Here is a 25,818-nt window from a genome sequence, read left to right on the forward strand (position 1 = left end):
TACGATTATATTTTGTTGTTGAAAATAATAAATATTATATAGATATTGATTCTTATTAATAAAAGTACTAAAAGCACGACATGCATAAGAATTCGACTTTTTTTGTAATGAGTGTGTTATGGCTCATCGAAGGGGATATTAAATGGTTAGGAAGCAATTTATCTAAATAGATTGTCGTTGAAATTCTTCGATAACCGCATCGCTATTCAAACGCGTATGTGCTTTATCACTTAACAATGTGCGCTTGTCACACACATACGAAAGTGTATACACGTATATATTTCGACTATATATTCGACTATAATTTCTCTATTGCTGTTCCCCTTTCCAAGGTGGTCGCATAGGGCGCTGCCTTATCACACGTAAGCGAGTGTATCGCGCTGATAGGATCGCTTCCGGATACATAAGTTGCCCGAAGAAAAGCGAATGTTGGCGAGTACACAAATTGTATCTCTCGACATTAAAAAATTTAAGAGCGGTAGTTTTTATAAGACGCTTAGCGCAGAGTTCTGAAATTTGTGTTGATAGTCGACCGTTTCGATGGTCGATCGTTATCAACATTATTTCAAGATTCGTGCTCGACCATCATCGATGGGACCACGAATCTTGAATTTCCGTGCTCGACCATGGAATCAATTAAGCCATGGGACCACGGATGCATGGATAGGCTAGGAAAGATTCTGAAGAAATTAGCGTATAGCAAGACTATATTTCAAATACATTTCAGAATCAATAACCAAACAAAAATCGATAACGAAAAATGCGCTCTTTTATTAAATAAATTATTTCAAATGTAAAACATAAATTTTCAATTTTTGTCCCGTTTGTGTAAAACATATTATTTTTATTTTTAACTTATATTTACATTCGCATATGTATTTCAAAAATTTTAATATATTAAGTTATTCGGAAAATTTGTAGCAATTTTTATGATTAAATAAAAAACAATTGTTTTATATTTAAATCCATCTTTATTCAATAACATATGTACGTTGTTTTCGACAACATTTGGCCATCTTTAACAACTTGTTTATACATATTACTAAATAAATAAACATATAAATATATAAAAATTGTTTTTGATTTTGTCATAAAAAAGACTATAAACTTTTTAAATAATTCAATATATCTTGCTTTAATTCTTATTTATAAAGAACATTTATTAAATATTCCAGAGTTAAATATTCAACGAATCTAAATCCTAGCCCATCCATTTTAAAATAATGGATCTATGACATTATATATTTGTTATATTTTATCTATAACATTCTTGTATATCATTATGCTTATAATATTGCATTGTATGATTTTCTTTATTTCGTATTGAAATTTATCCTATTTTTATTGTATTCACATATACGAGGATAAAATAAAAAGTAAAAAGATTTTTCATTCTCAAATTAATGAAAAATATCCCAAATATTGCAAAGAGACAAACTAGTCCTCATATAATGTTCTTGTCTACACTTACATACTCTTTAATTCATATATTTTTTAACTCATTGCAAACCGGAAACATAAATCAACATGTCCTGTTTTTAAAATGTTAATTTACGTGTTTCGAATAATCTTGTGTGGTATTATTAACATGTTCCATGCCGTGTGGCTTACTGGTGGCCTCACTAAATTTTCTATTCAGGCCGTTTAAAATAAAATATTTTATATTTCTTAAATTTATTATAGCTTTTTATGATATACAACATATTTTGTGTGTGTTACATTTTATTTTTAGTAATTTCTATAATTATAATTTTTTACAACATATACATAAATTTCACGACGTAAATAGAAAGTTATGTAAAATCAGAGCGACATGGAACATGTTAACAGATAAATATATATAAAATGTATATAACGCGTGTGACAAAAAATATAATTTAAATTTATCAAGATAATAAATAATTTGTTCTTCTAGAAACTAACTAAATTTAAAATATTTTGCAATGTGCGAACTAAAATTTTTATATAATCAATATCATATACGATCTACAATGTGTTAAATTTTATAGTATGTATCTTATAGATCCATTATCTTAATAACAATCAAGATAAATTATAAACTCACTCACCGATTGATACGCAGCAGCGGAGTTGTCATTCTGTTGATCTGCATAGTTGATGATCTGTAAAATACGAAAATAAGTCAAGATTATAATTACGTTCATAATGAATATTTATCAAATCATAATTGAGTACATTAAATTTTTAATTCTTTTTGTAAGCAAATATGAAATAAAAGAATTATTGAAAAAGTTTAATTATTAAAATAAAAAGTAATAAATATGTAAATAAATTCTAATAATAATCAATATTAACTAATGTAAATATTTTAAGTCTTATAATTTACAACATTTTCAACAAATAAATGAATTATTATTTACCGTAAAGTTGCTCCGCCGGCGCCCGATGCTCCTCCTGAGCCTCCTCCTCCTCTCAGTAGTCCTTCGAAGCACTCACATTGAATCACACGCGTTCGCGGCGCATGCATTGCTCGCATGTGTACCTGAATACGAAAATCGCGCGATACTTAAAACGGCACTCCCGACATCACAGGCGAATCGAACCGAATTGTCCAAGCTGTGACGTTACGCGCGAATTCCGTCCGCGTTTCAGACGACCACATTTACCAATTGGGGCACGATTCTCTCAAAACAGAAGGCAAAGATAAGCTCGAAGAAGATGAGGTGATTAGTCATCCAATCAACCGACTAGATACAAGACATCTGAAAAGCAATCGGTAGCGTTTGACTAACTCCGGTAGCCGTCCTCGACTACCTTCGACAGTCCGGCTATCTGTACAACTAGCGCGCTGCACGTAGAACCGAAGATTGCCCTGCCGTAGTCGAGATTTTATGATTGAAACCGTCCTTTCCCTCCCCCGAGCCAAGCCTAAAGTCAAAAAAAATCGTGTCCCAATATTTGTCATACAGCAAAAATGCGTTCATCTATAGATTCGCTATAACTCTCGGCATTAACGGCACTCCCGACGCGCATTTTGTTATACTATACGACGGAACGAATATATTTTGTAGCACCGATTACGCGCACAAAGTTGATCTGCAAAATAAAAAAGTAAATCCAGATTAGAGTACTGTTCAAAATGATTAATATTTGTGAAATAATTATTGCGCACATTGAATTTTATATTCGTTTATCTATGCATACAAAATTAAAATTTTTAAGAATTAAAATTTTCAAAAATATATTTTTTGAATAAAGAAAAAAGTTTAATTAGTTGAAATAATAATATGTAAAAAATTTCTAAAAATAATAAATATTCATTTACTATTATAAATATTTTACTAAATATTTAAAGTATTTTAAATATTTTATATCCGCTACATTATATAATATTTTATATGCAATATTTTGCGAATAACAAATAAATGAATTATTGCTTACCGTAAAGTTGCTCCGCCGGCGCCCGATGCTCCTCCTGAGCCTCCTCCTCCTCTCAGTGGTTCTTCGAAGCACTCACATTGAATCACACGCGTTTGCGGCGCATGCATTGCTCGCATGCGTACCTGAATACGAAAATCGCGCGATACTTAAAACGGCACTCCCAACATCACAGGCGAATCGAACCGAATTGTCCAAGCTGTGACGTTACGCGCGAATTCCGTCCGCGTTTCAGACGACCACATTTACCAATTGGGGCACGATTCTCTCAAAACAGAAGGCAAAGATAAGCTCGAAGAAGATGAGGTGATTAGTCATCCAATCAACCGACTAGATACAAGACATCTGAAAAGCAATCGGTAGCGTTTGACTAACTCCGGTAGCCGTCCTCGACTACCTTCGACAGTCCGGCTATCTGTACAACTAGCGCGCTGCACGTAGAACCGAAGATTGCCCTGCCGTAGTCGAGATTTTATGATTGAAACCGACCTTTCCCTCCCCCGAGCCAAGCCTAAAGTCAAAAAAAATCGTGTCCCAATATTTGTCATACAGCAAAAATGCGTTCATCTATAGATTCGCTATAACTCTCGGCATTAACGGCACTCCCGACGCGCATTTTGTTATACTATACGACGAAACGAATATATTTTGTAGCACCGATTACGCGCACAAAGTTGATCTGCAAAATAAAAAAGTAAATCCAGATTAGAGTACTGTTCAAAATAGTTAATATTTGTAAAATAATTATTGCGCACATTGAATTTTATATTCGTTTATCTATGCATACAGAATTAAAATTTTTAAGAATTAAAATTTTCAAAAATATAATTTAAAAAAAAATTTTATTAGTTGAATAATAATAAATATATAAAATATTTCTAAGAATGGTGAATATCAACTATTGTAAATATTTTACTAAATGTATAAAGTATTTTAAGTATTTTATGGGCGCTACATTATATTAATATTTTATATGCAATATTTTGTGCGAATAAGAAATAAGAAATAAATGATTAATTACGCAAACGTTGTTCCCCCGCGCCCGATGCTCCTCCTGAGCCCCCTCCTCCTCTCAGTCCTCGCAGTGCAAGGCACTCACTCGCGTTCGCGTCGCACATATGAAAATCGCCCGATATTTTAAGCGATACTCCCAACGCATCCTTTGTCATTTTAAGACAAAGATGTAACTGAAATATTATTGCACGGACTACGTGTTCGACACTCTCCGCGATAGATTAGACAGAAAAACATGATACGGAAAACTGTGAAAAATAATAATGGTATTATTGAAGACGATAACGCGCCGATACACATTTACCTCGTATAAGTGCCGCCGTGCGAATAATAATGGTACAATGAGAAACACAAGGTCGTGCCGATTCCGACTTAAAGGAATGCGAGAAGTGGGGGCCACAATGTTTACGTTGATACACGAACGCGCGCGCGAGAGAGAGAGAAAGAGGATGTGCGCGCGTACTAAGCGTAACGACGAAAACAACCCCAACGCTACGAGTCGGTTTCGAATAAATAAATGTTTGATAATTGCTCTGTTTCGAAACCAACTATCGAAAGAAAATTAACCCGTATACTTTATGCGAATTAACATCATGAATTTGACACGCTACGGTACGTGAAACGAATACAAGTTAAACGTACTTTGTGCCGCGACACATCCATACATATAATTATAGTATAAAACGATATAAATTTAACGATTGATTCTACAATGTACACTCATAATGAATAAAACAAATAATGATAATCTTGCCTAAAAATAAAAGCCATTATGTACGCGGATACGTACGCGGGTGTTGTGTGTACGTGTGCGTGTGTATGCACGATCATTACTCGATATAAATCCGACGTCCTGAGTTTTCTGCAAGTTACACCTAAAAAAATACATTACATTTTAATCTTTCTGAGCAATTGTAGCGATCATTTTGCATGTCTAAAATTGTTGTGCATTAAAATCTGTACTTACTGATATTCTAACCTGCTTCAATTCACGGACGACCAGACAATCGATGAAACGTAGTTAATTATGAATATTCGCGATAAATACATACCTCTCAACAATAGCCCGTCACTTTAATCGACACTCCCGACAAAAGTTTGCGATTTTATGCACATTTATTACGTAATTATTACGGATAAAATATGCGATTAAATAATTTACGTTTTTACTTTGCATTCCGGGCGCGAAAAGAGTGAGCGGAAAAGATGTCACTCACTCTAGCGGTCAATAGAGCAATACGCGTAACAGTCGGTAGGACACATGCTCCTCTACCGGCCGCTGCGAGCTTTAAAAACATCGCAGAGCGTGAATGTTTCACGAAGTTTCGATTCTAATCGCGTTTTTTATCCGCAATAATTACATAATAAGAACGCATAATTATTACAAATTTTTGCCAGCAGTGCCGATTAAAGTAACGGGCGATTGTTGGAATGTATTATTTACCGCGGAAATTTGCGATCAACGATGTTTCCTCGATCGTTTAGCGGTCGATGGATTGAAAGAGGTTATGATTGCAGTGAGTAGAAATTTTAATATGTAAAATCATCTATAAATTCGCTCAAGAGAAATATAATGTATTTTCCATTAGAGATGTAGCGTCTATTCAAGAATTTATTTTGGGTAAATGTAATTTACAAGTCACGGGCGACCAGAGAGCATTGTCGTACAAAATTGCAAAAATTTTTGACAATTTGAAGCGAACGTATTACATCTAAATACCATACACATGTAGTTATATCTTTAATTATTAGAAATGTGCAAAAACTTAAACATATGATTAAAAAATTAAATAATGCCCTCTGCAATACATAAATTAATAAAAATATAACTGTTGCTTTTTTACTAACTCATAATTCGTTAATATATAGCTAACAACTATTATTCAGGGTATTAAAATATAATAAAATTGCATTATAAATATCACAAAATTTTTTTAACAAAGTTATTAAATTTTTAATTGTATACTGCACATATACATATATGTATATATATGTATATATACATACATAATATATACATGCATAAATATATAATTAAACAAAAATAGATTTTGATTTTTTTAACACAAGGGATGATTCTTGTTTCATAATTTGGAATAAACAGTAAACTTTATCTTTTATTCAAACATTTTTGGAAATTGGGACATTTACGATAGATTTAATGTATTATTAATGTCTTAAAAAGTATTAAAATATCTAGCTAAATGCAGATTAGTGTTTGAAATAATTAATATTTATAAAATAATTACTGCGCACATTAAACTTTATATATGGCGATTTGAAGCGCGAAGGTTTATCTGTAAAATATACAAATACATTTATACTACAATGACATCCAAAATATTTTATCTAATAAATATCAATTGTTTTTGAAGCGCAATTTAAGAAAAGCCTGATCAAAAGACTGAAATAAGAATTTCATAAGACATTTGTGAATGTCTTTTTAATAATCCTTTAACCAATTTAAAATCAATATTACTTCAGTAAAAGTAGCGAGTAATAAGTTTTAAATTTAAATTTTACTCAAGTTTACTTGAGATAAATTAAGGAATATAATTGTATTATTCATCTAAGCCTCTAAAGCTTTGTTATATTATATTGTGATCGGGGGCGTTGCGACCGTCAGAAGTGTCCCTACGCTGGAAGTGGTTCGGGCGCTCCAAGCGCTAAGCAAAAAAAAAAACGCCATGCCACCACGCGGTTTTTACACACTTCAAAAATTATCGGGGTCTATTATAATTTTGCGCCCCTCCAAATTTTGCTACGCTGAAGCGTATATTGCGTACTATATTGCAACGCCCCCGTATATATGTATATTTTATATTTATTTACTTTATATTTAATTTTTTTTCTATTTTATATATTTTATATTTTTAGAAATTAATTGATGTCAATAATGAAAAGATGTAGTTTTATCTAAACTTTTAGTGGTCTCACAGCAGTGATTGGGAACAGCTATAATAATGTATTTCAAGAAGCCTCGTGTATTGTACTATTTTCAACTGTTAATGTACTTTTTAGCACTTCGTAATGATACTAATTGAAAAAGATTGAAAGTTTTCCGATCGATCGATCGGATATATTGATATGATTGATCATCAATTATAATTACAAAATAGTAATTTTCGTATTTTTCTTTACATCGCATAATGCAACGATTCTTATGACGGACATGAAACAGTCCGCCGCTAGCTGCTATTACAGTAATTATGTGGTGTATACAATTAAGAGCACACCCTGTATGATCATCATTATCAACGGCATCATTCGTACCGATACACAAGCCATCAAGAGAAATTGTATTTAAAAGCCAGACGCAAGCTATAATTTATAGAATAACTCACCAAATAATACTTTCAACGATTAAAATATTTTTGGACATACTTATTACCTTTAATAAATTAATCGCGGATAATAATCTTGAATCTAATTTAAGTTGAAGACTTGCCTGTTTACAATGTGTACAAATATAATGAACATCGCGAAGCATCAATTTCAAGATAGGTAGTGACCTAATCTTCTCTTCACTTAAAAACTGACTTATGCTATTATCATTTATAATTAGTGTAATATATGTATAATCATAATCAATATAATTAATTGTTTGCTATCACTGAGTAACGTCTATCCACATTTAAATATATATTTTTATCTGTGAAAACTATATGAGACTATTATATTGTATTATAAAACTTTCTGAGTTTATTGTATTTTATTACATAAAAAATAATTTTTTTATTTTTGCAAAAATGTTAAAAATTTTTTTCTCTGCTTGCTGATACATTTAAAAATAAAGCAATTTGTGTCGGGATTTTTAAAATACTTATTACTGATCATCGAAAGCAGCTGCGTCTCGAGAAGCACGCAGCGATGCGTGAAATGTCGAAAGGTTCGCGAGGTCCCATAAGTTTGCAATGTTCATTTTTCTTTCGGTATAATTTACGATCCGAAGTTTTCTTTTGAGATCACTGTCTTGCGACGACCTACGTTTCCTTTCCACTATATTAAGCAATGTTCCGCCTCAAGACAGCCACTCTAATCGTCATTCAACTATTTCATAAATAACCATTATTGTCCCATTTGCTATTGCAACCAAGAAAATTTTGATCTTCAGAAGAGTGACGGCCGACAATCATATTTCCGGAGTTGATTTTACCGTTCGAAAAATATGTCCTATTTTCTTGTCACATGTCATACCCACTTTATCTGAAATTTTATTCTATTCCGAACTAACGTAACGAATCATCTTTTCAAAGAATTGAAACTCAGATGGAAACTCAGATGGAAACTAAACTGAAAACTGATAGAATATTTTCATGATTTACGTACTTTCGTTCTTTGTTATTTGTAAGATGATTTATTAAGTTTAGGATATTTTAAAATTATTATATAAATGAAGAAAATAAATACTATGTACGAAAGAAGCTGCGCAATTGCAATGTGGAAGAAATCTTCATGCACAATTTTGCATATACATTTACAGACAAAATTATTAAATAAGAAAGATATAAAACCGTAAAGTCGTATAGTTATCATTTGCTTCTTGTCAACCGTGGCATAAACGTTAGAAGTTTTATTGAGCATTAAATCAAATTTCATTACTTTTATATTTTTGTAGTTAAATACAATTAATTATCTACTAAAAATGCAGCTTACTTTAGTTCGGTAAGAATTAGATTAAAACAAATTAGAGCAAGTCAAAGTGAACCACAGTATCTACTCGAAAAGAGCATCCACATGCCTATTCAGATCTCTTGTGAGCGCTGTGGAATGCCGTATCAATCCCCAGCCCCGATTATGTTCAAGCTTGCGAGAAAATTACACATTCCTCCCACCCCGTCACGGAGGCACGCACGCCAGGATTCTCTCTCGTGGTCTTTGGCGAACGCTACGGTAGGATACGTGATTACCAGCAGCCTCCATGGCAGCAGACATTGCCCAAGGGTCGAAGGTCGTCCCGCCTCGGCTTACCGGGCAGGCTGCAAGTAATTGCAGTCGACTGCAATCCCGGGAAACCGCATCCTGCTCTCTCCCGGCTCTCGCAGACGAAAAATTCAACACTCCGCGTGAATGGGCGCGACGGTACATGCACGAACCGGCGAGTATTTCGCGACAGGATGAGAAAGTCGGGTGGGATCCTGTAGCAGATCGGAACAGGTCTAAAAGCGGCTTATCACGTTGGAATTTCACGTTATGCGGATTATATAAGGCGTTCTCGCTTTTGATTTGCGAATTTATATTAAGAAGCAAAATGATCACGCGAATTAAACTTGATTGCTGTTATAAACATTTTAATTTTATCGTCTAAAATGTGCAGATCAACCGGCGCAAACCTTGGAGGCATTAATGCGCAAAAAATTGTGTTATTGAAGTTTTTTAAATCATTTTTGAATATTGATGTGATGATATTTAAAACAAATGTATGCATGAATTATGCGTTCAGGATCGAGTTACCCGACTTTCTCTGTTTAATCATACTGTTGCACAAAACGAACAATCTGGACCTTCGATACTTATCCTCTGAAAATCGATCGGATAATAAAAAATAATGTATGCAAAACGTCGTTCTTCGTAGCCGCGCAAAAAATATTCCCCGGCAAAGATAAAGCACCAGTCAAGATAACACGAACATCCGTCGCTAAGTACGAGCCTATCAGCGATCCATCGTGTTCGAGAAATTGAAACGCGCATAATTTTCAGTAACTACCAGCAGCGCGAACTCGTCGCAATGATGCCCGCTAAATAACGAGCTCTCCATAAGCTCGCTCAATTCATCGGCCGCTGTAATCAAGTAATTCGCGCGATGCGAAGAATCGCTCGGAGGAACGGCGAACCTCACTTCTGCGAATACGCGAGTCCTCCGTTCGATGCGGCTTAATCAACCCCCTAATGATATCTCCCCTCCCAACGGCCCCGATATCCGGCAACGTGTATACTCTTGGTGTAAGTAATAATAATTATCGATCATTTCCGTGCCGACGGCTCAGCGCAGCACAAGGTCAGAAGTTAATACAAAACCAACGTCAATTCGAGTACGCGTACGCCTCATCGTACAGCGCTTTATTCATACAATTTCCGATAAAGCGATGAAGCGATATGCATCGTTTCATATAAATATGTATATCATCTATTACGTCGTTATCTCTGTGATTTTATATCATACTTCTTTAAATATGATTCAATAAAGCGATTATTTTAATATCAGGTGTCATAATGCTTTATATAAATCTCAAGAATATTTGTAAATATTATCGAAAGATCACAATAGATGACTCGTCGAGGAAAATATTTTCAAAATATGCTTTGAATATCAGCGTATTCTTACTAAGCTATTTTCTGAAATTCGTTCCAAAGAATCTTGGACTTTCCGCATCACTTCTTTGATGTGTCAGAGAAGCCGACGATGACAATAGAAATATCCACAAACTATGTCGCGCATTGTGATGCCTAGAGGCTCGAACTTACACGTATTTCAATTTTCAAACGCATGATGACTTACAAAATGCTTTACTAATGATCAGACATTTGTCGCGTTACGCGGCAAAAATAAACGACATCCAGATGCTTTCCTATAACGCTAGGATTGAAGCGAACGATGTATATCCGTAAAAATTAGAATTTTATTGCAGAAAATTCTCTGCATTATTTTATATAGAAATTTCGAAAGCAGTATTTTAATAATATTAATTATAGTTTAATACAATATGTTAGTACAATAATAATTTTAAAGAATATATTCCTGAGAGATATTATTGCACTTACACATTGCAGTTAAACTTTAATCAATCTGCTGAAAATAATACATTTCTCGTGAACCAGGCTTTCATCAAACCAGATTTAAAGTAAAATTTGTTTTTTCAATGGATACCATCCATCACGCAGCTTATCAGAATTTAAATAAGCCGCGCGCGAGAAACTCGTATAATTTGTAATCCAATTAAGAATCATCCTATCGTCGGCGATCTTTAATCGCGGCCTCTGGGCCGCTTCGTATTCGGAAAGGCTTTCCGAGCGAATAATAATTAAGCCACGACGCTCAATCTCGTGAGCAATAAATTCAACAACGTTCTGGAGCGAGAAAACAGTTATTTTTACAACCGACGACACGGATAGCCAGTACGGGTTATAACGCGCACAAAGATTGGTCAATTACGATTGATATGCAAATCGCGCGCATCATTAGCACTCGGAACGTATATATCGTGAAAGAAAGTGGCACCAAGAAGGTGTGACCATTACAGGAAGAAGAATTCAAAGGGTGCCATGCCGGTATTCAGCGACAACGACGACGAGAAGGAGGAGATTGCACGACCGGCGGTCATCCGTCATTAAGATGAAAAATTACACTCTCTTACGATTGTCGCCGTCGTCCACCGTCTCTGCACGGATCGAAACGGTTGCATCTGCGCTATGGTCAGCTGCGGGGTCAGACCAATTAGACTCTTTCGTGAGAAAAAGTGTCGGGGAAAGAGTGAACAAAGTGGAACTCCATCAACACGACGCGACGGTATATAAATAGTTCGTGACTGTAAATTCTCAGTACTGGGATTGAGTCGAGACTCGACATACTTCCACAATTTCCATTCATACACCAATCTAATAAAATTGTTAAAAATGCATAGAACAAACATAATTTCTTTTCCTATCAATTTCATCGCTACTTGAATGCGCATAAAGATAAAACAAATACTTTTAAATGACTCTCATTAAAACCTTGAAGCCGTCAATTCATTGATCAATATAATGTGCGAGGCTAAATTATTTTCACCAAAGTACTCTGTTAAAAATATCTACTTACAAAGCAACATCCTTATAATATACCTAGATTGAACGTGATGATATAAATAGGCAAACAAGACAATCGGAATAATTTACATAACTTGTTTCGCTTTCATCAGATGTTTCTCAATTCTGAATGAGACAAGAATGGCAAGAAATAATCCTCAACAAAGTTATATCATTATGAAAACTAAACATTATCTCGAGCACAGTGAACTCGTTCCAGATCATAAGATCTCAGCTAGCTAGAGTGTAATTATCGCTCCGCTCACGCACGGTATGCTTCATCCCGGATCCGGGAGATAGTCGACGCGCAGTGGGAATAATGAACGCACTTCTGGTATTTAGCATGAGGGATGGCGCACGTCAGCTTGATAAATAAACTCGATTTCCCGCTATATTTTATCGCGCGCGCGTTCAGCGAATATGGAGAACGTTTGCGGAGGCGAAAACACAGGTGGCCGTAACTATAAGCATTATTCGCTCTTTGCTGGCACCTGAGTGAGAGCTCCCGCGGGAATAATTAGAGGCATTCGTTTTCACGCTACGGAAACCGTGTGGCTTTTTTCCACCGCGCTGTGGGCGGTTTCCAACAAAAGAAAAGAATTGTTGGATCAAAAATAAAACCGCGCGTCATAAAAGCAAATCAATTATATCAACTGTTGTATATAAGCAATTCAGTAATCATATCAGTAATCGTAGTTTCTTTGCACAGTAAAAAACAGCACATCCAAAAGCATACTTTGACAATTTGCTCTCTCTCGAAAACATTGAATTATTAAATTTATTAATAAAATTAAATAAAAAATATATTCAAGTATGTTAAAATTATATTAAACATTCTATTCTCAAAATTTATATGTGTTCATAATTTTAGTCCATAAATTAAATTTTTTTAAATTTATATCTCTATAAAATGTTTTTTTGCATATACATTTATATAATATTAATAATCTTTTTCAATAATTTAAATATAATAAATTGCATGATTGCATTATGCAAAATTAGAAATTTCTTACTAAAATTATACTGGACATTGTATTTTCAAAATTTATATCTTCAAAATTTTAATTTCTAAAATGTTTTTATGTTCAATGTTTTTATAAAATTCAGTTTTTATAAAAATTATAAATTTATAAATCAGTTTTTATAAAATTTTCTTCGATATAACTTGTTTCAATAACTTTTACTTTTAAAATTTTATAAATTTATGATTTATTAAATGATTATTAAAAATGATGTGATTATTAAAAATGATAGTGATTATTAAAAATGATAAATGATTATTAAGTGTGTCAAAGCATAAAATTCAAATTTTTCCATTGTTAAGAGAAAGAGAAAATAAATTTGTACTTTATTATCAATTTGTAAAAAAATTCAAATTATAAATGAGAACGTTATTATCAAAGTATAGTTTTTATCAATTGTTAAATACATATTGATGAATAAAAATACAGCAGGTAAAATATTAATATTTTGTCATGCATACATCATACACACAATAAATCAATTTACTCACCATTCATAATCATACACACTTAATAAATTAATTCACTCACTGTTCATTGTACCCTACCTAAGTACGCCCTCATAGCTGTACCTAGACAAAAAATATATATTTTATTAATTATAAGTTATATAATAATATGTATATTAATTAAATCTTACCATATTATAATTATATGCAATAAATTGAATAATTATGTTGAAATTAAAATAAATATTTAATATATATACATAAATATAAATGTCTTACTGAATGTGTACGTATTACGACAATAAAAAACATTTTAAACGTTAAACAAATAAATTTATTCACCAGTTAGGGTATTGTAGTGTGCTCCATCTGCTGCAGGTTGTGCCTTGTACTCCAGATTGTATTCCACATTGCGTTGCACTCCACATTGACTCCATCAAAGCTAATTTATAACATAATATTAGTTATTAAAAAACAAGACACAATGTATAATAAATTCCATAGATAATTTAAACATGTCGATTATTAAACGAATATTTTAATAAATATTGTAATAAATTTCTTCAAACATTTTGTTACAAATGTTTAATAAATATAGATTGTACATGTATATACTACTACAAAATTATATGCATATTTAAATAATGAACAAATTGTACTCACCAACCAGAATATTGCAGTTTATTTTATCTAATTCCGCCATGAGCTTTTTCACATCAGCTCCATCCAAGAACTGACGAACATCGAAAACCCGCACTTATTAATTAGTTACTCGCACTACCGAACAAACACCGACATCGCACTCCCGCACACTTCACTTCGCGAAAATTACGGATATATCTACATCGCGAATTTGTTACTGCGCCGTTTGCGAAACCCGTTTCGTGCCGTAACATGTCTACGCACATAATGGTTTCGATTATTATTATCTTCTACATTCCACGATTTATTCGACACTACGCACACATTCAGAACGAGCGAGACGAACGATTGTTTTAACGGTCGCGCAAGGTCAACAACTACAAATGCGTACACAACTACCGATTCAATCCGATTTTATCCGATTCAATTTCGACAAGCTAAATTTTTAACATTTTCTAAACAGCGCATGCGTATAGATTTTCTTAACGGAAGATAGAGATCATTCTGTGTATTTGTAGCATCAAAATTTGCATATTCACCGAAATTATAACCTGATTATATAGTTCGGCCGCGAGACGGTCAGCATCGTTAATCGCGAACATTCGCGGTAAATAATAGGTTTCCGGCGTTTGCTTGCCACTTTAATTGACTTTCCCGACAAAAATTCGCAATTTATACATATCTACTATGTAATTATTACGGATAAAACAAACAGTTTACTTTTCATTCGCGAGTCCCGAATCCAAAAGGAAGTGATTAGTAAAGCCTAGCGCACTCTGTAGTACAATCGTACCAACCACTGCAAATTCATTACGATGCCGTTCGCAAAACGTAACGCGTCTATATAGATTATTCGTCTGTCTTAGATTTTCTTAACGGAAGATACAGATCATTCTGTGTATTTCTAGCATCAAAATTTGCCTATTCACCGAAATTATAACCTCTTTATATAGTTCGGCCGCGAGACGGCCAGCATCGTTAATCGCGAACATTCGCGGTAAATAATACGTTTCGACATTTGCCCGCCACTTTAATTAATATTTCTGACAAAAATTTGCAATTATACATATCTATTATGCGATAACTACGGATAAAATAAAGTTTACCTTTTACTCGCGCGTTCCGAATCGAAAAGGAAGTAATTAGTAAAGCCTAGTGCACTCTATAGTACAATGGTACCAACCACTGCAAATTTGTTACGGCGTCGTTCGCGAAACGTAACATGTCTGCGCATATAATAGTTTCAATTATTATTATTATTATTATTATTATTATTATTATTATTATTCAATTATTATTATTTTATACATTCCACGATTCATTCTACGATTTTACGACACTTTGCACACGTTCAGAACGAGTGAGACGAATGATTGTTTTGACGGTCGCGCAAGATCATCAATTACAAATACATACGCAACTACATTTTATCCGATTTGATTCCAACTAGCTAAATTTTTAACATCTTCTAAACAACACATGCGTTTAGATTTTCTTAACGGAAGATAAAGATCATTCTGTGTATTTCTAGCATCAAAATTTGCCTATTTACCGAAATTATAACCTTTTTATATAGTTCGGCCGCGAGACAGTCAGCATCGTTAATTGCAAACATTCGCGGTAAATAATACGTTTCAGCATTTGCCCGCTACTTTAATTGATCTTTCTGACAGAAATTCGCAATTATTATACATATCTATTATGCGATAACTACGGATAAAATAAATAGTTTACCTTTCACTCGCGCATCCCGAATCGAAAAGGAAGTAATTAGTAAAGCCTAGTGCACTCTATAGTACAATCGTACCAACTACTGCGCATCTAATAAATAACATACTTTTTACCAACCTAAGCAGTTTATGCACAGTTGGTATGATAATTGTAATCTAGAGTGCGCTATAGTTCTTGTCACTTCCTTTTCGATTCGGGACGAGCAAATGAAAGGTAAACGGTATAAACGGTTTGTTTTATCCGTAGTAATCACATCATAGATATGCATAATGATTGCGAATTTTTGTCGGGAAAGTCAATTAAAGTGGCGGGCAAACACCGAAACCTATTATTTACCGCGAATGTTCGCGATTAACGATGCCGACCGTTTCGCGGCCGAACTATATAAAGAGGTTATAATTTCGGTAAATAAGCAAATTTTGATGCTAGAAATACACAGAATGATCTCTATCTTCTATTAAGAAAATCTAAACGCATGTTGTTTAGAAGATGTTAACAATTTAGCTTGTCGAAATCAAATCGGATAAAAAGTAGTTGTTGCGTACGATTTATAATTGATGATCTTGCACGACCGTCAAAACAATCGTTCGTCTCACTCGTTCTGAACGTGTGCAAAGTGTCGTAAAATCGTGGAATGAATCGTGGAATGTATAAAATAATAATAATTGAAACTATTTTATGCGTAGACGTGTTACGTTTCGCGAACGGCGCCGTAACAAATTTGCAGTGGTTGGTACGATTGTATTATAGAGTGCGCTAGGCTTTACTAATCACTTCCTTTTGGATTCGGGACGGACAAATGAAAGGTAAACGGTTTATTTTATCCGCAGTAATTACATATGCCCTATCCACACCGAAGGATGATCCTGCTTGTGGCTCATCCGATCACTTTCGTCTTCAGTATGATTTTCAATGTATTTCAATGCGTCTACATTACTCGCTCGGATGAGCCACAAGCAGAATTATCCTTCGGTGTAGATAGGGCAATAGTAAAAATGCATTACAATGCGATTTATTTGTTGGAGGTATCGATTAAAGTAACAGACGATTGCCGGCACGTATTATTTATTATGGATGTTCGCGATTAATAATGTCGATCGTCTGGTGGCCGTACCGGCCGCTATATTCAAAGAGGTTACAATTCAATGAGAATGTAAATTTTGATGTCATAGAAGCATAAAATAAGCCTTATATTTGCTTAAAATAATTTAAACGCAATATATTTTTAAAATAGAACATGTTGAAAATGTAGCTCATTGAAATTGAAGTGCATGAAACGTAGTTGTGTACATATTTGCATCTGACGATCTTCGCGCGACCGCCAAAACAGTCGTCGTTTGTCCTGCTCACATTGAATGTATGATAGTGCTAAACAAATAGTAAAATGTATAAGATTATAACTAGTAATCAGATAATTATGTGAATTGTTGCAGCACTAAGCGCTTCATGTATCGTGATGTGGCAAATTTGCGACGAAAATTCGTGAATTTTGCATAAATGAAATGTGCGGATCATCTTTCGTTTAATAATGCGGATGATAAGTGCTGATTTTCAATGTTCATCGATTTTTCAATAAAAATGATATGGAGTACGAATCAGAATCTGCAAAGCAAATTGAAATATTTTGGCTGGTAAATATAATTATTTAATTGTTTTATTATTTAAATATATATATATATTTTTTTTAGTATGCATACTTGAATATACATAGATTGCAATTTGTATTTATTAAATATTTTATTAAAGTTTTATAAAGAAATATTTACACATATTTTTATAAATAGTTTTGTTTTATAATAACGAATATATGCAACATTTAATTATTAAAATATTAATATTTTCTCAGCTCCTATTGTCTCGATGGAATTGACGCGAAGTAATCTATGACAGAATCTGCAGTGAATGAAGTCATGTATTCATTTCATCAGGTATAGCTATAAAAGCACATTGAGCTGGAGGATACAACGACTGGTGAGTGAATTCATTTATTATATTTATATTATATATGAATACAAAATACTAATATCTCGATCGCACTTCTTTTTCTCACCAATATATAATTGATTATATAACTGATAAGGACTGCACTCTCTTTGACAATATCATTCTTATCTATGATTTATATTTTTATAAACAGATAATAAAGTACAAAATTATTTTTTTGTCATTTTATTAATACAAAATTTCAAATTTTGCACAAGTTATGTTATTTATTTCTTTTAAATTATAAAAGTTTTAAGAATAAATTATATAAAAATTTTATTATAATATAATGGATTTTTGTTTTCAATTAATCTCAGGAATTTGCTATTAACGTGTTACAGTTGTTTTAGGGTTTACAGGATACATCCTGTATATAAATATTTATTTCTCTTAATTATCTTAATGAACTTAATCATTCAATATTTTGCAAAAGAGCGAATTGTCAAAGTACAGTTTTGCAGTTATTGGTGCGACAAATAAATCCTGATTATTGATCACACACACACACACATATACAACAATTGGTAAATATAAAAAAATCTTTTTTACATAATAACTAAAAAAATATCAATATATTATATTTTTTGTCACGCAATAATCTTTATAATTACTTAATCTTTAATCATTGTTTTCCTCTTTTATAATTAATAAATGTGACACAATGTGCGTTTCATCTCTTGCTGCATTTCGTGTACCACAATGTGGTAAAATTGCAACGTAAATTTACATTATTTTTGTGCAGATTGATTTTTATTCAATAGTATCTATAACTATATAAATGTGGATTTTATTATTTACCGATTGTTTGATAAAATTGATGCAAAGTAGTCTATGACGAAACCTGTACAATGAAATGACTATAATATCTCAAATGATGATTGCAATTATTTGTTTATTATTTAAATATATGAATTATTTTGAAATAATACAACTTAAGTTAACAATTGTGACCAAATTACGATTTTTTTTTTAACTTTCCCTTTTCTTCTTGTTTGTCTGTTTGCGCTATTTTGTCCACTGCTTTACATTTGTAAAGTTTTAAAAAAAGCAAAAGATACTATAAAATGTTATTGATCCATTACCAAAGATATCAGAGAATGCTTTGCATTCTTATCAGATATTTATCAAAATCGAAATTGATTAACATTTACTTGCTTTTTTACTCTAACGTTATCTCTAATGTAATTATCTCTAACGTAATTAAATGAACGTGAGAAAAGACAGCGCAAAAGAGGCAATAAAGAACAAAAGAAGACATTAAAAGAAAAAAATCGATATAATTTGGTGATTTGATACTTAAGCTTAAAGAAGAAATTAAAATTCCGTTGATTTTTATACCGCGCGATAATTATAATTATGGTATGAATCCAAGTGCATTTGGAAACTTTCGAAAATCGTATAAAGATAGTTGTATTACTAAAATAAGCAAAATCAAAGATAAGACAATATAAATGTTGAAACGTATGTCGTAAGAGAATTCCTGACAAGAGAAACGTTCATAAAATCAAAACGTTTTCTGTCCGCCTGCTTAATTATGCTAATCCTCCGTTTTAAATTCCGTGACCAAACATCCGACCTACTTTGTAGCAATCGTTTCTTGCGTATGGTTCTTCTTGGTATTCTAGTAGAATAGTAAATCATCCTGCAAACGTTGGATGATGTTGAAAAAAATCTCGAAAAACAAGCCAATATAAACTGTGAGAGTCATTCTTTTATTGCAGTTCATGGCTAAAAAATAAATTACCGTAACTCTGCGACATGTCTTTGCTACTTCAACTTTTAATGTTATTACTATTGTGTCAAAATATTGCATTAATGCCGTATTTGGAAAATTCTGCTGGTTTTTTTACCAACTGGCAGCGTGTTAAAAATCTCTACGAAATTCATTGCGGACAGGAATCGCAAAAGGAAGTATAAAAAAGGAAGAGTCTCGTCCGAACAAATCAGATCAAAAAAGCGGCCATTTGGTAGAAGGGCGAACAATAGATAAAAGCCATTGAGCCCGCTCAGTTGAATAGACGCCCATGAGATAGATCAATAAACTACTCGATATCTCTCAGTGGAGATGTGAGATCGGCTGGAGAAAAAAAAATTAAATAGAAATGACCGGATGTGAATAATCCTCGTCGAGTCTGCAGACGCGGAGAGAAAGAACGTCTTGCTAGAACGTCACTGAAAAAAAATAGACGACGCACGTTTCGCAGGATCACGGGAGAAGAAGGGAGAATGATGTCCACTGCTCTCTTGAGATCCGGCGAACGCCTAATCCTGTTTTGAAAACTCGGTCTCGCATGACCGTGACAAACTCGACACCTCAAGATAGTTTATGACGATCCCCTCGATTTCTCAGCCTGCACACCGCTATTATCTTACAGCTCGTCCGACCCTCACGACCACCTGAAAGGGGGAACACGATGGTCCCTCTATCAATATTGATCTCCCCTCTCTTTTTCGCTCATTAATTGGGTCGCTATCTGTTGAAGGCAATCGAGCTTGTCGCGAGCTGAACTTGAAACAAATAAATTTGCAATTTTTTGTCGAATAACATCATATATAAATCTCACGAGATTTAAAAATACTATTTTACAACATTCTTATGGGGATTTAAAGTGTTTCTAATAATTTTTTATAACGTTTTATACGTAAAAACATTAATTTAAACATTTATTTTTAACATTTTTAAATAATAAATAGAAATTATTCACGGTAAATAAATATTAAAAATTCATAAAGTAGATATTTGGTTGACTATATTATATTGTATTCGTGAATGAAATAATGAATGATAACCACTGATCTCCTCCGAAAGAGCATTATATCAGGGCATTATATCAGGCGTCGTATCTGCAAATTTCGGCCACGCGGCTATATCCCTCGATTTGCAAGACGTCGTGGAGAAAATTGAATCCGGCTTGAAAGGAGAAACAAACGTCTGGAAGAGCTGGTTGATTTAATATGGTCGTCCGTCAAGTCGCGTACGCGTCACGCTCGGTTCACGTAAGACGGACGTCTGTTCCCTTCCCTCTCCGAAATCTGTCTAGTCGCGTGGCACGACGCGGGCGTTGTATCCGTTGTGCCTTTCAGAGATCCTATCACTACACACTGACGTTCATTCGCTCGGTTTGCTAAGCTGAACTAACCACCTTGACGGAAAAAAAAATTTTTGCCAGACTGACTTCATCGGTTGAATAGGTATTGAATTAATTACAGCATAATCTCAATGCGAAATATACCAGCTAGAAATCATCTTTCATAAGACAGTTTTATGGTTCTCAAAAATTATGAGATGGGTACAGATATGGGATATTTTCAGAATATTACATGGATATTCTCTTATTAATCTGTGCGAATTCTAATATATACGATACATAATTTAAACTTCTCTTGTACTGCGAAAGCACGTGTGTCTACAAAAGATAAATTATCGGATTCGTTAGCGGGATCTTCCTGAATCCATTTGTTCAATATTAACATCACAGGACAGATCCTGCTGTTTCGACAAGAAAACAGTCTCGTGTTCGTGCGGATGACCTTATACCGCGGTTTCTCGTTTCTTGTAACTGGACGACACGTGGTATACCCGCCTCTTGCGCGTAACGCATCTGAATGCTTTATTGAACATTCCACGCACGAAACATTACTCAAGCAAGCGGTTCCAGTTAGAGCACATGACGGTGATATTTATGGATACAATTCGGAAAGTGATTGCACAATCGTCCACGAACACACACCCGTAGATTCCATACGCTCTATATATCGAATACATCGAGCCAATCCAAAGTTATCGATACTTGCGTTAATTAAATTTATCGGCTTCGTGAAATCGTGCGCTTGTATCGGCATAGAATATGGCTTGCTATAAATCTCAATGTTTGCGATCATTGTGCCTCGCCAATGTACGGCGTTACTTGGACGTTATAGCGCATTGTTTGCAAATAAAACTCGAACAGGAATTAAATTTGCGACAGGTCTGTGTAAATTTGTATCAGGTTACATTTGTCGTAAAATCGAGTAACTGCCTCTAAATCTCAACAGAACATAATATATGTTGCTAGTATAATAAACTAACAATAGAATTCAATGCATAAAAAACATAATTCTTTTAAGGATTTAGAAACTAAATTCGGTATAGCAGTTACATTTCTTCTCTCAAGACTTCTTTCTCCTAACTCATATGAATATTCGGCTAACAAATCCAGACATTAGCTTTGGCGCGGATTAGTCGCCCGCGAGTTTCTTTACGGATTTATCGTCGGAAAGAGACTTATGGGGCATTTTCGTGATCCCGTCGTCGGCCCCTTTGATGCGTGGGCGTGGACCGCGTAAATCGAATCGCCTGGGTTCTCATCACGTTCCCGTTGTAATCACGGCTATCCGCGCGCCCGATTCGAGGCCTGATTATAATTTATGTTTCGTATTCAACATTGCATATATCGTTACCGTCGTTCACAGATTCGCTTCTCTGCGGCTTCCACGCCGTCGGTAGCTAGATTACACAGTAACGCGTTGCCGCCGCAATTTCTGTCTTCATCAAACACAGTAAACGAAACGAGTCTCGCCTTTTGCACGCCACGAAGAGCGATGAATTGCGAAACGTTCGCGAGAAAGAGGATCGTCTCGTCTGAATTATCATTACCAACCTGGCGCCCGCTGTCTGCCGTTTTTAATATGCAGCCGTGTTGTTGTTATTACGTCTGATTGAAGTCGGTGCGCGGCGTATCTCTCGCGCTAACGAAAGATATTTTATCCCTAATAAAATCTGTCGCCGACAGTGAGCAAAGGCTCGTCGGCGGAAGTCGAGTACAAACAGACTTAATTTCCCGGCGCTACCGACCCGCAATCACCGTCGCTCTTTGCATTCGCGACTCTGCTTATAATTTATTCGCGTCTACCAAAGTTTCTCGCGCTTGACTACAACAGAGTGAAATGGTTTTGCCTCTATCGAGGCGTTCACCATATTACACGCCAATATACCGCGGCCATAACTTCTCTCTGTAACCAAATACAGTAACACCGATATTCATCGAGACAGCGCCGCTTTCAGTTGTGAAATGTGAAATAAACCCATTCTATTCTACTGTGCTCCTTTAAAGGAATTTAAGGGACGATGGTCCAAAAATCAGATCAGATCGGTGCGCCAGCCCGCCTCGCTTCGTTGGCGCAGACACGCGCGCGCTCGTACGTGAGTATTTCGTCGACACGCCGCGGGCATGTTTTCTCAGCTGGTGCCCCTAACCCTCGACGTCTCCACCCGTCGTTGTAGCCCCGTCGCCCCCGCGAGCAGATCCTGGAAGATCCTTTCAGGACACGGTCGGCTACCCACAAAGGATCCGGCCTTTCGTACGCACGTTATTATACTCTTTACACAATATCGTTCCAGCTCGCTCCCACCATCACCGCGAAAGAAATACGCGTTGCCATACGCCTCGGTACTGTATACCCTACGCCCACGCATTGTAGCCGAGACCATAGGCAACGAGAGATGTCGGCCAAGCCGACGAAAGCTTCGAGACTTTCTCGTTTAATTTGTTGTTATAGCTGCTTGAGACGCGGATCGTACCATTCGTCCATCCGCAAAGATCCTTCAAACATTCATTATAGGTCTTTTTTTTGTGACGCGTACGACCGCTCGCGCGATCCGCGATGGTAGGATTGCGGTTGATCGCGCTGTCAAGAAAGATCTATATTTGCTCCGTATCCCGTGAGCGGTCTTTATTAATCGAGAGATCGCGGAGCAGGTGGACCACATGCGATCCGTTTAATATCATAGAACACCCGAAACGTTCGTATCGTGCAGATTCTTTCTCCCTTCTTTACATCTTTAGATCGTATCGTTTTTTTTATATTTATTTTGCAAAAATTTTACGATATACAACTAACGAGATAGATTGCAAAACATAGTCGCGATCATTGATCGAGGCATCACGGCAAATAGCACACGGATATATGGATCGATTATCTGATCATGCTGATCATAGTAATAAGATTTATGACGATCGCGGGAGCTCATCGGGCGATCGATTCAATTCGCCCGCAGACGATCGTATCGCGGATGCGAGTTGATGCGATTAGGATGCGGTATTATCGCGGTCCATTAGCGATTGTTTGCGAAGAAAACGGACGAGTCAATTGCTATCGTTCTGTGAATCGGAAACGCTGTTACGTTACGTCGACAATCTCGAAAACTTATTGGAGCGTTGTTCGTTCAGAGGGATTTTTTCTGTCTGATTAAACGCGTTTGCCTGTCTATTGCACCGGGCTGCACTTGGGTCCTCTTAGCTTGAATAGCTCTTGACAATACAATTTAAACGATTGGTATGTGTACCTTTACTATACATGTTTATTTTTACAAATTTAATGAAACGAGATCAACGTTAAGTATAGGATTATATAAATAATAATTTTTTTTGTAAAACATTCAAATCAAAATCGTCCAAGTCGATTCGTAAATGTGCTCAGAAACGCTCGTCGTGCTACTCTTGATGGAAACACTGGTCCCATACATTCTAATAGCAATAGATTTCTTTCTTTTATGGCCCTTGAAAATTCTTCCTCGGATATTACACCGTCGCGATCGACATCGAGTTTTTTCAGCAGTGAATCAATCAAATCCTATAACGTCACAATCGCTTGTTATTATTTCATGTACACATTTTACGTCATTTTCAATATCTTTAACAATAATACGGATGTTGTTAATTAATTAACCTTTACTCCTTCATCGGGATCTTCGTCTGTCTGTAATTTAATTAAGCAACCTCGCATTGATGGAAATACTTGCTCCTTCTTCAATTTGTTAGTACGAAAAAAATCGTATACCTGCGCATTCCATAAATATCATAATTAGATAATAATTAATTTTAATTAAAGCTTGATTCTTTCAATTTTTACCACAATAAAATTATTTTAACTTTGTAAAAACAATCAGAGATTCAAACTAAAATTTAAAGAATTAAATAGAGTGATTACAGAAGCATGAATGCACTAAATACATTACAGTAAAAGCAAAATGTATCCTTTCATTTAAGTTGCCACGAAGGATTATAGAGAGCCCTTCAATCCATTGTTCCAAGTGAATCTACACATATCAACACATATTAATTAATATTAATTATGATGTATTTTACTATACTTTTACGTTAATTCTTCATACTTGCAAGACGTTTTTCTTGTCAAACGTAGCAAATATTCTGTCGATGTATAAATGTCGAATATTTTCAGTAAAATCCAAACTAGAATGCAAAACGTCTCTAAATACCACTCTTGTCATAGGGCCCAAGGTTTGCGTTATTTTTCTATGTATAATAGCTAATGCTATGATAAAATTAATTAGTGATAAATATTAACAACATAAAACTCGTACCAAATTAATAAAAGATTGACAAATGTTTCATTTTGTTATATAACCTTCAACTTCTCTCAAGTTGAAGTGAGTCTTCTGCGCTAATTTCTTAAACAAAGCATTATGTTTTCTTCTAAAGACAACCTCCGACGAAGATTTGTTTAACGTGTCAACTGGCAATTCGACCGGCATTTTATTCTTGCAAATTTATTCTGTACTTGTAAATTTATAAATTTTATAAATTTTTATAACCAAAGATGCCACTACTAAGAAAAAATAAAAGACTATCCATTTACAATATCAAATTTCTTTTCGATTTTGATTTTGATTATTTTACAAAATATTCGATGCTTATAAATTTTATCATTTTATTCTATTATCAATATTTTTATTTATACATATTTATTTTATTTATATTATGTCAGTTATTATTTAAAGTATTTGTTTTCTT

At 34.4% G+C, this 25,818-nt stretch overlaps 2 protein-coding genes and 1 long non-coding RNA gene across 9 annotated transcripts in view; 1 reads left to right on the forward strand and 2 right to left on the reverse strand.

Annotated features, from left to right (window-relative positions):
- Positions 1–14,968, reverse strand: part of pdm3 (pou domain motif 3) — a 292,867-nt gene extending 277,899 nt beyond the window's left edge. For 2 of the 7 annotated variants that reach the window (XM_067356111.1, XM_067356108.1), the window contains exons 1-6: positions 14,333–14,962; positions 14,012–14,111; positions 13,752–13,792; positions 3,403–4,078; positions 2,382–3,057; positions 2,070–2,123 (exon numbers count right to left, since the gene is read on the reverse strand). The gene's annotated coding sequence lies outside the window, so the exon portion shown is untranslated. Of the gene's footprint in view, positions 1–2,069; positions 2,124–2,381; positions 3,058–3,402; positions 4,079–4,420; positions 4,440–13,751; positions 13,793–14,011; positions 14,112–14,332 lie in introns of those variants that run through there. The other 5 variants (XM_067356113.1, XM_067356114.1, XM_067356110.1 and 2 more) reach the window with 5 other exon arrangements.
- Positions 14,969–16,263: 1,295 nt separating this feature from the next.
- Positions 16,264–25,818, forward strand: part of LOC105672687 (uncharacterized) — a 117,858-nt gene continuing 108,303 nt past the window's right edge. Inside the window, exons 1-3 of the long non-coding RNA XR_010890524.1 lie at positions 16,264–16,848; positions 17,476–17,673; positions 17,889–18,013. This is a non-coding gene — a long non-coding RNA (uncharacterized lncRNA). The remainder of the gene's footprint in view (positions 16,849–17,475; positions 17,674–17,888; positions 18,014–25,818) is intronic.
- On the reverse strand, positions 23,980–25,744 carry LOC105672686 (calaxin-like). The gene is made up of 5 exons (XM_012367782.2): positions 25,433–25,744; positions 25,179–25,339; positions 25,023–25,103; positions 24,734–24,844; positions 23,980–24,637 (listed from the first exon to the last, which is right to left on the reverse strand). Exons 1-5 carry the CDS (start codon positions 25,557–25,559, stop codon positions 24,449–24,451), a joined length of 669 nt encoding a protein of 222 aa, XP_012223205.2. The 5' UTR covers positions 25,560–25,744; the 3' UTR covers positions 23,980–24,448.

Source organism: Linepithema humile, chromosome 5, assembly GCF_040581485.1.
Source record: "Linepithema humile isolate Giens D197 chromosome 5, Lhum_UNIL_v1.0, whole genome shotgun sequence".
NCBI lineage: Eukaryota > Metazoa > Arthropoda > Insecta > Hymenoptera > Formicidae > Linepithema > Linepithema humile.

Excerpts from the sequence above, each read along its gene's own strand:
- LOC105672686 (XM_012367782.2), bottom strand. The coding sequence starts at position 25,559 with ATGCCGGTCGAATTGCCAGTTGACACGTTAAACAAATCTTCGTCGGAG. Across the intron at positions 25,104-25,178 it reads ACAAGAAAAACGTCTTGCAA|ATTCACTTGGAACAATGGAT; the intron begins GTATGAAGAATT and ends TGATATGTGTAG. Across the intron at positions 24,845-25,022 it reads GGATACATTTTGCTTTTACT|GTATACGATTTTTTTCGTAC; the intron begins GTAATGTATTTA and ends TGGAATGCGCAG.